The 18,482-nt window shown below is 43.0% G+C and overlaps 2 protein-coding genes across 2 annotated transcripts in view; one reads left to right on the plus strand and one right to left on the minus strand.

The window, feature by feature from the left end:
* Positions 1–1,201: 1,201 nt before the first annotated feature.
* On the plus strand, positions 1,202–4,809 carry LOC310791063 (gastrin-releasing peptide receptor-like; the record flags this gene model as incomplete). Its single annotated transcript, XM_083652778.1, has 4 exons — positions 1,202–1,509; positions 1,911–2,262; positions 3,001–3,114; positions 4,546–4,809. The coding sequence occupies 4 exons, from the start codon at positions 1,202–1,204 to the stop codon at positions 4,807–4,809; spliced, it is 1,038 nt and encodes a 345-aa protein (XP_083508904.1).
* An 8,862-nt stretch (positions 4,810–13,671) lies between these two features.
* LOC310791385 (vascular endothelial growth factor D-like) overlaps positions 13,672–18,482 on the minus strand; it is a 16,301-nt gene continuing 11,490 nt past the window's right edge. Inside the window, exons 7-8 of the mRNA XM_083653077.1 lie at positions 14,713–14,888; positions 13,672–13,826 (exon numbers count right to left, since the gene is read on the minus strand). Coding sequence (XP_083509203.1) covers positions 14,743–14,888 — 146 coding nt within the window. The 3' untranslated portion in view covers positions 13,672–13,826; positions 14,713–14,742. The remainder of the gene's footprint in view (positions 13,827–14,712; positions 14,889–18,482) is intronic.

Below are 18,482 nucleotides of genomic sequence, written 5' to 3' on the forward strand. Positions count from 1 at the left end.
TTTGATATTTCTCCATTTACAATAGAACCATGAACACAATTAGTAGCCTGTGTGGCCCGCGATGGAATTGGATTTTTTTTTTTTTACACACACAGTGCACCTGAACGCAACATGCAAGATACCCGCTGAATAAGTGTCCAAATGTTCATGTCATATTCTGGCCAATACTCCACTTCTGTTATAGCATCTCAGTCTGGAATATGGAATATCTTTCAATAATCTTTATGACTAAAAGGCTACATTGAAGTAGACATTTAAATAACTCAAATAACTCATTGGTTTTGGATTTATTTAGCTTCAAGACTGCATTTTTGTTCTTGTGTGACCCTCAACACAGGCACAGACTGAATAATGACATCACAACTGTTAATTTAAAATGAGTTATTCCTCTAAACCTGGCTTCAAATGCACCAAATTTTTCGCGCTGGCGCGTTCGGCCCTCAGCAATACCTGGTAGCGAGGACATTTTTTGTGGCCCTCTCTATCATCAAAGTTACCTATAAATGGGTTACGGCATGACAATATTTGTTCGGCCCCCGGCAACAATCTGGGTTTCTCATGTGGCCCCCCATGAAAAATAATTGCCCACCCCTGATATAGGCTGTAGGCAAGACCAATTATATTCTGCTGTGTTCATTTGGCAGTTGTTCCTACAAATAAAAGTGTCATGATTGGAGACAGGCAGGTTATGCATCTGAACTAACTGGTGGGTTAGAAAATCAGAGGGATTGAAAACCATGGGAGCTGCCATGGAGGGCCGAGGGATGAAGGGTTTCATTCCAACTCAAAACGACACCAGGTGAAGTTAGGGAGGAGTGAAAATCCATGGCTCATGACTGCCCTCTCCTGGTCAAATGCAATGCTGGCATGAAGCAGCACTAACACCTGCTGAGCCACCCTCGTCGGTTCATGTATGGTGATGGGCGGGTCGCTGAGCCCAAAACGAGATCCGAGTCGACGCACGCACAACATAATCCAGTCTATGGCACAACAATTAAAATATCATCATAGAGTTCTTTCTCATAAAACTGAACCCTCACGAGGGCCTATACAGAGACTTTAGAATCCACATACAAAATAAAATATGAAGTTCAACGCATCTCTTCTTCAGGAGCCAGTTGGCTTGAGGCTCGCAGAGATGGAGCATTTGTAAGCTGCCCAAATGCGTCGCGCAGCCCCACAACTCGACACAGACGAGACGATGGTGTTCCACGGAGTGGTCATCGCTTCACTTTACTTTGTCATCAGTGCCTTTGGGCTCGTCGGCAACATCACTCTCATCAAGACGTTTTGTTCTGCGAGATCCATCCGCAACGTCCCGAACCTCTTCATGACGAGCCTCGCACTCGGGGATGTTTTACTCCTGGTGACCTGCGCTCCGGTGGATGCCAGCCGCTACCTGACGGAGGAGTGGCTGTTCGGCAGAGTGGGCTGCAAAGTCATCCCCTTCATTCAGCTCACCTCGGTTGGAGTGTCTGTGTTCACTCTCACAGCCCTGTCTGCTGATAGGTAGGTCACACACAGCCCTGTCTGCTGATAGGTAGGTCACAGCCCTGTCTGCTGATAGGCTACTTAATTATACAGGGGCGATTTGACCTTCAGGGTGCTCAGCCCCCAGACCGGGGTCCGGGGCCATGCCCCCTGAATGAAAACGGTACATTTTAAAATAAAATGGATCAATCTGGTGAACTTTGAGAGCAAAATGAAGAGGCTAGATCTATGAAGAACTACACACATCACAGTAATATCCTCTATGTCATCATGTGTGACATGTGCATTAATAAGAGAACTGAAGGAAATAATGCAAAAGTTACTTTCCCTCTAATTAATTTTATTATGCAGTAATTTGTAAAGTCCTTCAATTTGCCAAATTTTTGAGAGAAGTAACTAGTAACTTTCCCAACACTCAGGTACAGGGCCATCGTGAAGCCCCTGGACATCCAGAGGTCCAGCACCACTACCAGCATCGTCCTGCGGGCGGCGCTCATCTGGCTATTCTCCCTGGTGCTGGCCATCCCTGAGGCTGTCTTCTCTGACCTCCACACCTTCAGCGTCCCCTCCACTAATGAGACCTTCATCACGTGCGCCCCCTATCCCCATGCTGGGGAACTGCACCCCAAGATACACTCCATGGCTTCCTTCCTCATTTTCTATGCCATCCCCCTGCTGGTCATATCAGTGTACTACGCCTTAATCGTCCGCAGCCTGATACGGAGCGCCTCGAATTTAGCTGTGGAAGGGAACGTGCACGCCAGACGACAGGCCAGTGACAAAAATTGTCTTTAGAGCAGCCGTGCCCAACCTGTGCGACAGCGCCCACTGGTGGTATTGTGGCCCACCAAATCATTTGCAAAACATTACGATCTTTGTGAGAGAGAAAAATAAATTCTTATGTTTTAAAGAATTCTTATTTCTCCATTGTTGAATGATACCGTTATTTAATTTGTAATCAGTTATTCATTTATTAGTGTCTTGCAGACAGCCTCTCACTTTGAGTTTCTGGTTTCTGTGTGGCGCTGATGGACAGCTCCTGTTATGATTCAAATAAAAAGTACTCTGAGAAGACATTATTTGGCCTCTGTACTGTTTATGGTCAGATGTGGCCCGCAACCATTTCTGAGATTTCCAAGTGGGCCATAAGTGGGAAAAGGTTGGGAACCACTGCTTTAGAGTATGTTCCTTTTGTATACATTAAATGAATGAAAGTAACACATACTGTATAGCCTACTATGAAAGTGTCTATACTCTTATCATGAACTCTCATTAGGCTACTTTTACTTCCTAGCAAGCAGAGTATCTTTCATGGTGTCCTCATGGCTGTATAGGTGTACATTTATAACCATTCAAATCATCAGATGTTTGTCTTAATTTCCCTCACTGACTCAGAAGTAATATGCCATTTCATTTAAACATAGGCCATCATTTTACCATCTTTATCTATGTGACCCTTATTATCTGCCATCTTACGTTTAACCATCCTGCCTTTGCATCATCTGACAGGTTGAGTCAAGGAAGCGCTTGGCCAAGACGGTCCTGGTGTTCGTGGGCCTGTTTGCAGTGTGCTGGCTGCCCATCCACATCATCTACTTATACCGCTCCTATCACTACTCCCAGGTAGAAGAAACAACAACACACACTATCACTACTCCCAGGTAGAACCAACAACAACACACACTATCACTACTCCCAGGTAGAAGAAACAACAACACACACTATCACTACTCCCAGGTAGAACCAACAACAACACACACTATCACTACTCCCAGGTAGAACCAACAACAACACACACTATCACTACTCCCAGGTAGAAACAACAACACACACTATCACTACTCCCAGGTAGAACCAACAACAACACACACTATCACTACTCCCAGGTAGAAACAACAACACACACTATCACTACTCCCAGGTAGAACCAACAACAACACACACTATCACTACTCCCAGGTAGAAGAAGAAACAACAACACACACTATCACTACTCCCAGGTAGAAGAAACAACAACACACACTATCACTACTCCCAGGTAGAACCAACAACAACACACACTATCACTACTCCCAGGTAGAAGAAACAACAACACACACTATCACTACTCCCAGGTAGAAGAAACAACAACACACACTATCACTACTCCCAGGTAGAACCAACAACAACACACACTATCACTACTCCCAGGTAGAAGAAACAACAACACACACTATCACTACTCCCAGGTAGAAACAACAACACACACTATCACTACTCCCAGGTAGAAGAAACAACAACACACACTATCACTACTCCCAGGTAGAAGAAACAACAACACACACTATCACTACTCCCAGGTATAGCCGCAAGTTACAGTAACTGAGCCTCCGGAAACTTGTTCCCGGGCCGACAGGAAACAGGTAAACAGGAAGTAGCGGTGGCTCCTCCGAGGCGGGGCAAGGGTTACGGTTACGTGGCCGAGCTTTGTGCACGTAACCAAGAAGAGACGGTGACTGAAATGTTCATATTTATATTTTCTGTGGATTCCAGAATCATACAATGCAGACATTTTATCTTGGCGATTGGGTTGCTGTATTCGTTCCTGCTCCTGTCTCTCTCTCTCTCTCTCTCTCTCTCTCTCTCTCTCTCTCTGTCTCGCTCGCTCTCTCTGTCTCTGTCTCTGTCTCTGTCTCTGTCTCTGTCTCGCTCGCTCTCTCTCTGTTTCTGTCTCTGTCCCTCTCTCTCTCTCTCTGTCTCTGTCTCTCTGTCTCTGTCTCTCTCTCTCTGTCTCTCTCTCTGTCTCTCTGTCTCTCGCTCTCGCTCTCTCTCTCTCTCTCTCTGTCTCTGTCCCCCTCTCTCTCTCTCTCTCTGTCTCTGTCTCTCTCTCTCTGCCTCTCTCTCTGTCTCTCTCTCTGTCTCTCTGTCTCTCTCTCTCTCTCTGTCTCCCTCTGTCTCTCTGTGTGTGTCTCTCTCTCTCTCTCTCTTCCATGCTTCTTCCACATACAGAGGCCAAACTCCTCTCACCCCTCCACCCCCCCACCCCTCTCTCTCTCTCTCTCTCACTCGCACCAGGTCGACACCTCGCTCGTTCACAAAGTGTGCAGCGTTGCCGCTCGCATCCTGGCCTTCACCAACTCCTCCCTGAACCCGTTGGCCCTCTACCTGCTGAGCAAGACCTTCCAGAAGCAGTTCACCCAGCAGCTGTGTTGCTGCTGTGGCGTGGCCCCGCCCACACGCCACAACACACACACCACCTCCGTCCGCAGCACCCATCTCTCCATGGCCACTCTGAGCATGCTCAATGGCAGGCAGCCGCATCAGGAGGACTGTGTGTAGGGGAATGTGAGTGTGATTCCTCATGCTGTCTGTGTGTGTGTGTGTGTGTGTGTGTGTGTGTGTGTGTGTGTGTGTGTGTGTGTGTGTGTGTGTGTGTGTGTGTGCGTGCGTGTGCGTGTGTGTGTGTGTGCGTGTGCGTGTGCGTGCGTGTGCGTGCGTGTGTGTGTGTGTGTTGGTGTGTTACGTTAAATGTTGAAAAATGGTCAATGTATAGATTTCCGACCAGGAAATCTGTACTCTTATGCAGCTCCGCCCACTTGACCCATTGTATCGCGACTTCCTGTTCAAAACGCCGGCTGTTTTACCTGCTCAATCTAGTCTGACAGACTTGGTCAAACCTAGTTTGACTCACATTATGAGTCAGACTAGGTTTACGTGTCACAGGAAGTGTAAATACAATCGGAACCTCCGACCGCGTCACGCGGTTCGTGGTCTTAAAGGGATACACACACAAGTGAGGGATATACACGCAAATGCTGCATCAAGTATCAATGGGTTATGTGAAATAGCATTTTAGGACTCGGTACTGGGTTAAATTATTTGTTGTGTTATTTTTGTTGTTGTATATGATAACAGGATGAAACCTCATGTGTGCTTTACTGTAAATACACAACAGTATATATGATAGTGATGGACACTGCTGGCTATTGATGGATGTTCTTCCTGCACCTTGTCACTGTATTCTTATATTTCTAAATGTCAAACAACATGAGAACTGTGACACATGTACCTGCAGAGATGTCCTGTGGTTACAGTCACTTCATCCATCTGTAGTGTTTATTCTTTTTAAATACACTGCATGGAAAATTAACAACCTAACGGCAGAATATGACTGTGGCATTTTACATGTCTGCAAACCAGTGGGATATGAAGAATATCAACGTAAAACATCGGCAAAATATGCATTTTTTTAACGTCCCTGCAAACCGACAATCTCAAAGTAAATTTGAAACAAACTGGCGGGTAATTTGAAAGCATCACTGCCTTTCCAACTTTAAACACAAATAAAACAACTTTACTTTGTTTATGTCTATAGGCAAGTGAAGTGAAGTGAAGTTAAGCAATTCGATGGGGTGCATCACCCAAATGTGTCAGATTAATCAGATTAGTAATGTTGCATGTGCAATATGCATCCTGGATATAGTTTGTTACAACAGTGTTAGCTCAAATGCTAACGTTAAACAGTATGTGAATGGACAATGCTAACGCCATTAGCGCCATGTTCTAGGATGTACAGTAAAATCAAAACACAGATTTGGGTGGTCTAACCTAACCTAACCAAAAACGTCCACCTTGTAAGTAAAAAAAAAATAGGAAAAATAGGAAAAAGGGAATTGACCTAGGCACACTGAGTGAGGTCATGGGCCGCATGTGGCCCGCGAGTTGCCCGCCCCTGACTTAAAGCAATGCATGGATCTCCTGTAGGTCCTGTGTGTCTTTCCACTCGTTTGACTGTTTGGAGTCTTGGTCCTGTGTATACAGCACATACTTTCTGCTCCACTGCGCTCACTGGACACAGCTCATCTGCCACGTCAGTGACGTCACAGTCACCATATCACACCAGCACTTCCTAACTTGGTGGTTAAATAGAGCGACAGGATGATGCCCAGGGTGTGAGGAGTGGATATGATGCAGTCTGGACAGTGTTTGTTTCATGATGATGTGAGGGCCTTGCCAAATCTGCGTCCTGCACGGTGTCAACCATCCACTTAACATGCTGTCTTTCTTAACCACGCACCTAATTGGAGCAATGAAAACTTAAATGGAAAGAATGGAGGTGGTTAAAAATAGAACTAGCTTCATAAAAGCATAAACGTACGCTTGAATTAATACAAACAGTGATTTGTATTGATCTGATAAACACAGGACAGCGCTTTTATCCGTCATCACAACTGCTTTCGCCATTTGCTGTTCAATGTCCATGTGTGTGCTGCCCTCGTCATCATTTCATCTGTGTGATTGAACTAATGTAACCTTATTTCAGTTTCAATTTGCTATTATTCTGGAACATAATTATCTGATTTGTTTTATCTCACACAGAATGAATTATAATTTAACAGAAACATTTGAATCACACCATTATTTTCTATATAGGGGATGGGTGGCTGTGGGATGCCCTCCAAATCACAGCAACATAGGTTCAAATCCTGCCTCACTAAAGCAATGTCCAAACCTCAGGTTTGGCTACTATCAGACTCTAGAGGCTTTCAAACAGCTTGTGGTTTCTTGGTGGATGATGCATGTCAACAGTGGCTTGATGGAGAATCATGTCTGAGAGAAAGACATTACAGGATTTTGAGGAGTGAAAGTTCAAAGTTTGATTAGCTCTTGAACACTTCTTGCACAGGCCTCTGTTCTCTGTAGCGATGGAAGATAATGTACTGATTTGTTTGACAGGGCAGAACAACACCAGCTACCAAGCCTGCTGAATTAAACCAAAATGGATAAAAAAAACATATATATAAAAAAAACTTTTAATCAAGACTTATTGTTTTAACAGAGGTATGCTCATTCCAGTGGATGAAGCATTTGTTCCCAGCTTGGAAAATCAACTGAACAACAGAGATGTGTGTTTACCCACTGGCTATGCTAACAGTTTGATTTACCAAGCAACAGCCTGTGATCTACAGGGGAGAGAAAAATCTATATCATAGCATCATATATCTCTTTTCCTTTCATGTCAATAATGGTGGAACAGGTAGGACACAAATTAATTGTCACCAATATGCAGGTGGATAGACCTTTGGGTCTGCTCTCAACTTCATTACAAAGTGCTGGAAAACAACATTCCAGTTATTAATTAGATAATATATACAATATATAGAATTATCTGTAAAATGATGTGTAAAATATGTGTAAAATAGTAATATAGCAATAGCAATGTGACCTGCAATGTAACAGAAACTGTTGCTTTGTCTTCAAGATGTCACATTTTCATATGAAGTTGTTGAAATGGTTGTATTTATATTATATTATATTATATTATATTATATTATATTATATTATATTATATTATATTTAAGCAATATCACATGAGAGGGAGTGCGGCTGTTGGCTAATATTGGCACTGCTGTGATTTGGTCGCCGAAGATAATCACAGCAGTGCCAATATTAGACAACAACAGCACGACCTCGAGTGTGATATTGCTTTTATATAACAGTTCTATTAAACAAAGCTGATTAAAAAAATGACAAAAAGCTGAGAAAATATATGATTTCTGTATTTATTCCTCCGCCAACAAAAATAGTCCCCTCGGCTTTCTGCTTTGCTGAAAATGTACCCTAATCAGCCTAATTAACTGCAGGCTGTCTACTTTACTACGGTCTACTCTACAGCTGTGAGGCGTTTTGTTGATTAGGGCAGCTGTGAAGCGGAGTGATCTACACACAGTGAAGCGCCAGTGCATTATCACAATAACGGCACTCACTCACTCTTGTCCAATCAAATTGCTCGGCCGGAACTACCTGTTGTATAATATATTATATTATATTATACAACAGGTAGTTGTATAATAGGGTTAGGGAGATATCGCCATTCTGAGTCCCCATTGTGAGCGAAAATTTACTGAAAATTTACTAAGGTGTTTTCGTCACCAAACACATCCTACTAGGCCTATTTCTGGTCGCTGAGCACGATGGTGCTGTTGGTTTTTGGATACGCCCCCCAGGAGGCCCAACCCTAACCCTAGCCCCAGCGTTCCGGAGATATCGCCATTCTGAGTCCCCATTGTGAGCGAAAATTTACTAAGGTGTTTTCGTCACCAAACACATCCTACTAGGCCTATTTCTGGTCACTGAGCACGATGGTGCTGTTGGTTTTTGGATACGCCCCCCAGGAGGCCCAACCCTAACCCTAGCCCCAGCGTTCCGGAGATATCGCCATTCTGAGTCCCCATTGTGAGCGAAAATTTACTAAGGTGTTTTCGTCACCAAACACATCCTACTAGGCCTATTTCTGGTCGCTGAGCACGATGGTGCTGTTGGTTTTTGGATACGTCCCCCAGGAGGCCCAACCCTAACCCTAGCCCCAGCGTTCCGGAGATATCGCCATTCTGAGTCCCCATTGTGAGCGAAAATTTACTGAAAATTTACTAAGGTGTTTTCGTCACCAAACACATCCTACTAGGCCTATTTCTGGTCGCTGAGCACGATGGTGCTGTTGGTTTTTGGATAGGCCCCCCAGGAGGCCCAACCCTAACCCTAGCCCCAGCGTTCCGGAGATATCGCCATTCTGAGTCCCCATTGTGAAAATTTACTAAGGTGTTTTCGTCACCAAACACATCCTACTAGGCCTATTTCTGGTCGCTGAGCACGATGGTGCTGTTGGTTTCTGGATACGCCCCCCAGGAGGCCCAACCCTAACCCTAGCCCCAGCGTTCCGGAGATATCGCCATTCTGAGTCCCCATTGTGAGCGAAAATTTATTAAGGTGTTTTCGTCACCAAACACATCCTACTAGGCCTATTTCTGGTCGCTGAGCACGATGGTGCTGTTGGTTTTTGGATAGGCCCGCCAGGAGGCCCAACCCTAACCCTAGCCCCAGCGTTCCGGAGATATCGCCATTCTGAGTCCCCATTGTGAGCGAAAATTTACTAAGGTGTTTTCTTCACCAAACACATCCTACTAGACCTATTTCTGGTCGCTGAGCACGATGGTGCTGTTGGTTTTTGGATACGCCCCCCAGGAGGCCCAACCCTAACCCTAGCCCCATCGCCATTCTGAGTCCCCATTGTGAGCGAAAATTTACTAAGGGTATTCATAGCTTTCAAGGGGCGTTACGTGCTGCCGGGAACGCCCACCTGGCGGTCAAAAAACAAACTTGTTCATTCGCTGCCAGCCAAGTCGACTAGGTTCTCACGCAGTGTTTGTTCAGCCGTTTGTACACACGTCTTTGCGGCCAACATTTCCTCAAAGGTAAGCTCAAGTAACGTTACAATAATGATTAAAATACCCCGTTAACGTTACTTGAGCTTACCTTTGATGAGATGTTGGCCGCAAAGACGTGTGTACTTTGATGGTAGCCATTTGCCCTCCCCAGCGACTGAACCACGTCTAATTGCACAAATCCACAACCTCCTCCTGTCTGAGTTTTCTTTCTCCGACGGCATTCTGTAAAAGCACAAGCCAGGCGTGTCTCCTCGTCGGTTTAGTGCAACCGATAGCACAACAGGTAGGCTATGCGGCACTTTGGCTGAACAAACAGCGTGAGTCGACTCGCAGGGAACGGAATGAACAGGTTTTTTTTGACCGCCAGGTGGGCGTTCCCGGCAGCACGTAACGCCCCTTGAAAGCTATGAATACAACAGGTAGTTCCGGCCGAGCAATTTGATTGGACAAGAGGGATCCTATGAGTGCCGTTATTTCATGATAACGCACTGGCGCTTCACTGTCTTCGACACGGTTAATCGACACGGTTAATCACCAAATTTTACTCAATAAACTGGTTTCCTTTCAACTCTCTCCCCCTGTTTTATCTATGTTGTCTTCCTATCTATCAAACAGGTCCCAGCTAGTCAAGATTGGGAAGGGGACATCACCCCCACTGCCTTGTAACATGGGAGTCCCCCAAGGCAGCATACTGGGCCCATTGTTATTTATAATGTACATCAATGATCTGCCAAATCTCTGTAAACACTCACAATGTCTTTTATATGCTGATGACACAGTTATTTATGTATCTGACTCAAATATAGACACCATCAACACAAAACTCACCTCCGATCTCCAGCTCCTAAATGACTGGCTAAAAACCAACCATCTCACCATCAATGTAAAGAAAACAGAATGCATGTACTTTCACTCACCTAGGAAAACCATCTCCATATCCGCTCCAATCACACTGGCAAAGCAAACACTTACTATTACAGACACTTATAAATATCTTGGAATTCATTTAGACTCTCACCTTATACCGCAACCACGTCCACAGCCTAACCAATAAACTTAAACAGAAATTATATGTCTACCGCAAGATCAGGCCATTTCTCACACCTATTGTCTCTGCCACCTATCTGAATGCCATTTTTCTCTCCAACCTGTCATACTGTCTCCCCATCTGGTCCCTCACAACTAAAGAAATCACAGAACCATTAGCTAGACTATACAATAGAGCACATAAAATACATGGTAATTTCTCAAACTGGTCCCATCACTGTACAGCCCTCTCACTTTCAAATGCCCCAACCTTCCAAAATTACTCAAACCTGTTAGCCATCAAATTTTATTTTCAGCTACAAAACACTAACCTCCCCCCAGCAATTTCAGCCCTACTGCCTAAATCCAGCACCAGACCCTCTCTTGTTACACATTCAATTACTCAAAAACTTATACCTGTCCCAATATATAAAAATAACTTTGGTCTAAGATCCTTCTTCCGTACTAATACAATAATCTGGAATGACATACCCCACCATATCAAATCCATCATATCCGCTCCGCTCTTCAAACTTACCTATAAACACTACATATTAACAAACCAAGCCTGCAACCACTGATTCTCCTGATGATTTTTATTTATTTATTTGATTATTATTTGATGTATTTTATTCTGAATAGCACTTTGAAATGTATTTTAGAACTGTATTTTATAGGAACCTGCTGTAAACCAGTTTTAAACTGAGTCAGGCCAGGTTTGATTGTAACTATAATTGTTGCTTTTAAACCTTTTCCTACAAATAAACTGAAACTGAAACTGAAACTGTGTGTAGATCACTCCGCTTCACAGCTGCCCTAATCAACAAAACGCTTCACAGCTGTAGAGTAGACCGTAGTAAAGTAGACCTGCAGTTAATTAGGCTGATTAGGCTACATTTTCAGCAAAGCAGAAAGCTGAGGGGACTATTTTTGTTGGCGGAGGAATAAATACAGAAATCATATATTTTCTCAGCTTTTTGTCATTTTTTTAATCAGCTTTGTTTAATAGAACTGTTGTATAAAAGCAATATCACACTCGAGGTCGTGCTGTTGTTGTCTAATATTGGCACTGCTGTGATTATCTTCGTCCTGCGTCCTGCGACCGAATCACAGCAGTGCCAATATTAGCCAACAACCGCACTCCCTCTCATGTGATATTGCTTAATTATATTATATTATATATATTAAGAGGCTATTCAACAATTTGCTGCCATCACACATACATTGATAAGATGTAAGGTACCAGTAAGAATGCAGACAAGTTTCACATGTCCAGTAGATGGCACTAGCCCCTGGGAAATCCAGTTTTTGTGTTGTGCAACGTGTGATGGGTAATGCGTGTTGCTGAATGGAGAGATAATTGCATATGTGGACAGGAGAGGTTGTCAGTCATGACCCAGTGATGGATGAAAACAATAAGTAAATAAACTAGCTTGTGCTAGTCTGACCCAGTTTACACCAATTGAGCTCTGTTTGATTTGATCTTTTCTTTTTTGCCAAGATGTCATTGGGAAGCATTGTTGGTGGCCAGGTCCACATCCTTGGCCTCAAGACACACTTTGTGAAGTTTGTCTGCTCATTCATATAGTTTCTCTGAAGTTTTATTTTCCATGACAATGTATTTCATTCGTAATACAGGTGTGTTCTAAAGGGGCCTATTTCTGAAGAAAATGGTGAAAACGACATACCCAAACTAAAATGCTTACTGTGGCTGAACCGCTAGGGTTACAGACAACTGCCTGACCATTTCTGAAAGGTAAGACTTTGAAGTTTCTGTTCCAAGTGTCAGAATGACTCTATGTGTTACTCACCCTGAGTAACACCAGCTCAAACACAGTGGTTGATTCTCGCCTAGAATAAAAAACACTTTTACAGTGTAAACAGTTACCTGTGGTTGTTGTATTTATGGCTAGAAACCCAATGGAGACATAGCCACAGGCCTTACCACATCCCAACTCAAAGGAGATGAAAAAATATCAAAACATGAGTATTTGGCAGTGGTTTTTGTAGGGAGATACCTAGGCGGATTTCCAAAAAGCCATTATAAAAAGCCATTTGAAAAAGCCAAATAATCTGAAATGTTGTCTTTGTCTTTGTACAAAGACAGCTATAACTTCTGCTGGGTTGATCTGATCTGAAAAAGGAAGACATGGTTTGATGCGCAAGATTCAGCCGGTTAATTTGGTATGTAGCATGAACAGCATTGTTCAGAATTAACTACCTAACTAATCACATAAATGACAGATGAACAGCAAAACATCAGAAACGTAACGCCGGCGTTACGGTGCCATGCAAGACGTATAGACGTAGCTCTTTATAGGCCTGCCTCTGCCTGACACCTCTAAAGACGTTTGATACAAAAGAGACAGGGAAGAGAAAAAGAGAGAGGGAAAAAGGGGGGTAAAAGACATTCCCAAATTTCAACTTGTAATCTGTCAGCACCGCAAAGCGGTCTAACAATGTTTAGCAACGCGCTTAAAACTCTGTTAGCTTATAACCATGCTTAAAACTCTGTTAGCTGATGATGCTGTAACAGTGAGGAACTTTAGGAACGCCTGGTGAAGACCAAAGAACTGCAGTACACAAACAAGCAACAAGGGGGAGATAATACTCCATGTAACTTTATAAACCCAAGAGCCACGCCCATATCATCACATCATGGAGAATATTAGTGTTGAAATAAGATGAAATTGTATATAATATATATATATATATATATATATATAATATATCATTATATATATAATATATCATATAGGCAATGATCCACATATGCATAATGAATTCAAATGATAAAAATATCAATATTTTAATATAAACTAAATGTTCAGTGCACAAAGAACAAATGTACAAATCATAAACATTGATTTTAACATAAAACAAGCATGTTAAAAAAATCTATTAACATGGTCATGATAGTTAATATAAATCTATGAACATGGTCATGAGAGTTAAGGAAACAAATAAAGACAGTTTTTAATGAGTTAAAGTGATTGGCATAAATAGGACTGTAAATAAATTATGAGCCTTGTATCTCTGCTGCCAGACTCCTCGGGCAGCAGGTTGTCGTAGGTACCAGTGGACTGGTACCTGTGTCAGTTGCATCTGTGGATGAAAGAGGAAGCATTTGCAGTGTAAATACAACACAATAAAGCTCCTAATGATACCTCTCTGCCAGATTCACCCAGTTTGCACTATGGAGGCTGCATCAATTGATCCATTCAATTCACACTTTAATTTGACTGTAGCTATACTTCCATTATTCCAAAACCACTGCTGCTACTACACAGAATGAGTGTTGTGAGGCAGACATAGGGCAAAATGACTGCATGTAAGATCTTAATCTTGTTTTGTAAATCTTCGGAGAGCAATCTCTTATATGATTTGATGGTTTGGTAATAGCAGGGTCGCCAACAAACATAAACTAGATGGGATAGTGACCGAGTATGGAAAATAAATATTGAGGAGTGACACTCTGATCTTTGTCATTTGGTACCTGGGGAGACTTTTAAAAACACTGAGTCAAATCTCCAGCGGCAAATGGTATCCCCTTTCAGGGAAGTTTCACTACCTCCATTAAACACAGGTATATGCACTCAAAGAAAAGCTAGCAGAGCATCAAACCATCTTATTCCTACAGGTACCTACAGGTACCTACAGGTACCATCACAGACTTCAGTTACACTCCAGGCAGATGATGTCTGCAAAGATCAATGTTGGGATTGGTCACAGGTAGCAATAAAAAAAGATATTCAGGGACAGGAATTGTTTTCAAATGTGTTTCAGCAAAATGGTTGCATTGTACAAATGAAGGAGATATGATACAACAAATCAAAGTCACCTGGGAGTTTGTGAAAACTTGCTGTGCATTTAGATACTGTGTGAAAAAGACTGAGTGCTATCTCTGAAGGCCCTTGCATTATTTTAATGTTTTAGTGTTGTGTTTTTGTTTTTTTTAAGAAAAAATGAAAGTTGCTTGAATCCATCCGACCTGCAGGAGCGTGGTCAGTGGTCACACTGGTCAGTGGCGTCTCTTGGGGCAGATGGTGGAGTTGCGGTGGCAGCGGTGGAGCGGTCTGGGCCTGAGGGACGGCTGGGGGCGAGGGAGGCAGTCACAGCTCTCCACATCTATCTCACAGTCAGGCATCCATGAACTGAGAGGGAGCTCTAACCAGGGGGACATGACAAGAACATCATGAAGCTTCCACCTAGCATAGCATACACATTTCTAACCAGGGGGACATGACAAGAACATCATGAAGCTTCCACCTAGCATAGCATACACATTTCTAACCAGGGGGACATGACAAGAACATCATGAAGCTTCCACCTAGCATAGCATAAACATTTTAACCAGAGGGACATGACAAGAACATCATGAAGCTTCCACCTAACATAACATACACATTTTAACCAGAGGGACATGACAAGAACATCATGAAGCTTCCACCTAACATAACATACACATTTTAACCAGAGGGACATGACAAGAACATCATGAAGCTTCCACCTAGCATAACATACACATTCTAACCAGAGGGACATGACAAGAACATCATGAAGCTTCCACCTAACATAGCATAAACATTTTAACCAGAGGGACATGACAAGAACATCATGAAGCTTCCACCTAACATAACATACACATTTTAACCAGAGGGACATGACAAGAACATCATGAAGCTTCCACCTAGCATAACATACACATTCTAACCAGAGGGACATGACAAGAACATCATGAAGCTTCCACCTAGCATAGCATACACATTTCTAACCAGGGGGACATGACAAGAACATCATGAAGCTTCCACCTAACATAACATACACATTCTAACCAGAGGGACATGACAAGAACATCATGAAGCTTCCACCTAGCATAGCATACACATTTTAACCAGAGGGACATGACAAGAACATCATGAAGCTTCCACCTAGCATAGCATACACATTTCTAACCAGGGGGACATGACAAGAACATCATGAAGCTTCCACCTAGCATAGCATACACATTTTAACCAGAGGGACATGACAAGAACATCATGAAGCTTCCACCTAGCATAGCATACACATTTTAACCAGAGGGACATGACAAGAACATCATGAAGCTTCCACCTAACATAGCATACACATTTTAACCAGGGGGACATGACAAGAACATCATGAAGCTTCCACCTAGCATAGCATACACATTTTAACCAGGGGGACATGACAAGAACATCATGAAGCTTCCACCTAACATAGCATACACATTTCTAACCAGGGGGACATGACAAGAACATCATGAAGCTTCCACCTAGCATAGCATACACATTTTAACCAGAGGGACATGACAAGAACATCATGAAGCTTCCACCTAACATAGCATACACATTTTAACCAGGGGGACATGACAAGAACATCATGAAGCTTCCACCTAGCATAGCATACACATTTTAACCAGGGGGACATGACAAGAACATCATGAAGCTTCCACCTAACATAGCATACACATTTTAACCAGGGGGACATGACAAGAACATCATGAAGCTTCCACCTAACATAGCATACACATTTTAACCAGAGGGACATGACAAGAACATCATGAAGCTTCCACCTAGCATAGCATACACATTTTAACCAGGGGGACATGACAAGAACATCCTGAAGCTTCCACCTAGCATAGCATACACATTTTAACCAGGGGGACATGACAAGAACATCATGAAGCTTCCACCTAGCATAGCATACACATTTTAACCAGAGGGACATGACAAGAACATCATGAAGCTTCCACCTAGCATAGCATAAACATTTTAACCAGAGGGACATGACAAGAACATCATGAAGCTTCCACCTAGCATAGCATACACATTTTAACCAGAGGGACATGACAAGAACATCATGAAGCTTCCACCTAGCATAGCATACACATTTTAACCAGAGGGACATGACAAGAACATCATGAAGCTTCCACCTAGCATAGCATACACATTTTAACCAGGGGGACATGACAAGAACATCATGAAGCTTCCACCTAGCATAGCATACACATTTTAACCAGGGGGACATGACAAGAACATCATGAAGCTTCCACCTAGCATAGCATACACATTTCTAACCAGGGGGACATGACAAGAACATCATGAAGCTTCCACCTAGCATAGCATACACATTTTAACCAGAGGGACATGACAAGAACATCATGAAGCTTCCACCTAGCATAGCATACACATTTTAACCAGAGGGACATGACAAGAACATCATGAAGCTTCCACCTAGCATAGCATACACATTTTAACCAGAGGGACATGACAAGAACATCATGAAGCTTCCACCTAACATAGCATACACATTTTAACCAGGGGGACATGACAAGAACATCATGAAGCTTCCACCTAGCATAGCATACACATTTTAACCAGAGGGACATGACAAGAACATCATGAAGCTTCCACCTAGCATAGCATACACATTCTAACCAGAGGGACATGACAAGAACATCATGAAGCTTCCACCTAGCATAGCATACACATTCTAACCAGAGGGACATGACAAGAACATCATGAAGCTTCCACCTAGCATAGCATACACATTTTAACCAGAGGGACATGACAAGAACATCATGAAGCTTCCACCTAGCATAGCATACACATTTTAACCAGGGGGACATGACAAGAACATCCTGAAGCTTCCACCTAGCATAGCATACACATTTTAACCAGGGGGACATGACAAGAACATCATGAAGCTTCCACCTAGCATAGCATACACATTTTAACCAGAGGGACATGACAAGAACATCATGAAGCTTCCACCTAGCATAGCATACACATTTTAACCAGAGGGACATGACAAGAACATCATGAAGCTTCCACCTAGCATAGCATACACATTTTAACCAGAGGGACATGACAAGAACATCATGAAGCTTCCACCTAGCATAGCATACACATTTTAACCAGAGGGACATGACAAGAACATCATGAAGCTTCCACCTAGCATAGCATACACATTTTAACCAGAGGGACATGACAAGAACATCATGAAGCTTCCACCTAGCATAACATACACATTTTAACCAGAGGGACATGACAAGAACATCCTGAAGCTTCCACCTAGCATAGCATACACATTTCTAACCAGGGGGACATGACAAGAACATCATGAAGCTTCCACCTAGCATAGCATACACATTTTAACCAGAGGGACATGACAAGAACATCATGAAGCTTCCACCTAGCATAGCATACACATTTCTAACCAGGGGGACATGACAAGAACATCATGAAGCTTCCACCTAGCATAGCATACACATTTCTAACCAGAGGGACATGACAAGAACATCATGAAGCTTCCACCTAGCATAGCATACACATTTCTAACCAGGGGGACATGACAAGAACATCATGAAGCTTCCACCTAGCATAGCATACACATTTTAACCAGGGGGACATGACAAGAACATCATGAAGCTTCCACCTAGCATAGCATACACATTCTAACCAGGGGGACATGACAAGAACATCATGAAGCTTCCACCTAACATAGCATACACATTTTAACCAGAGGGACATGACAAGAACATCATGAAGCTTCCACCTAGCATAGCATACACATTTTAACCAGAGGGACATGACAAGAACATCATGAAGCTTCCACCTAGCATAGCATACACATTTTAACCAGAGGGACATGACAAGAACATCATGAAGCTTCCACCTAGCATAGCATACACATTTTAACCAGAGGGACATGACAAGAACATCATGAAGCTTCCACCTA

Source organism: Poromitra crassiceps (assembly GCF_964638095.1).
Source record: "Poromitra crassiceps genome assembly, chromosome: 16".
Lineage (NCBI taxonomy): Eukaryota > Metazoa > Chordata > Actinopteri > Beryciformes > Melamphaidae > Poromitra > Poromitra crassiceps.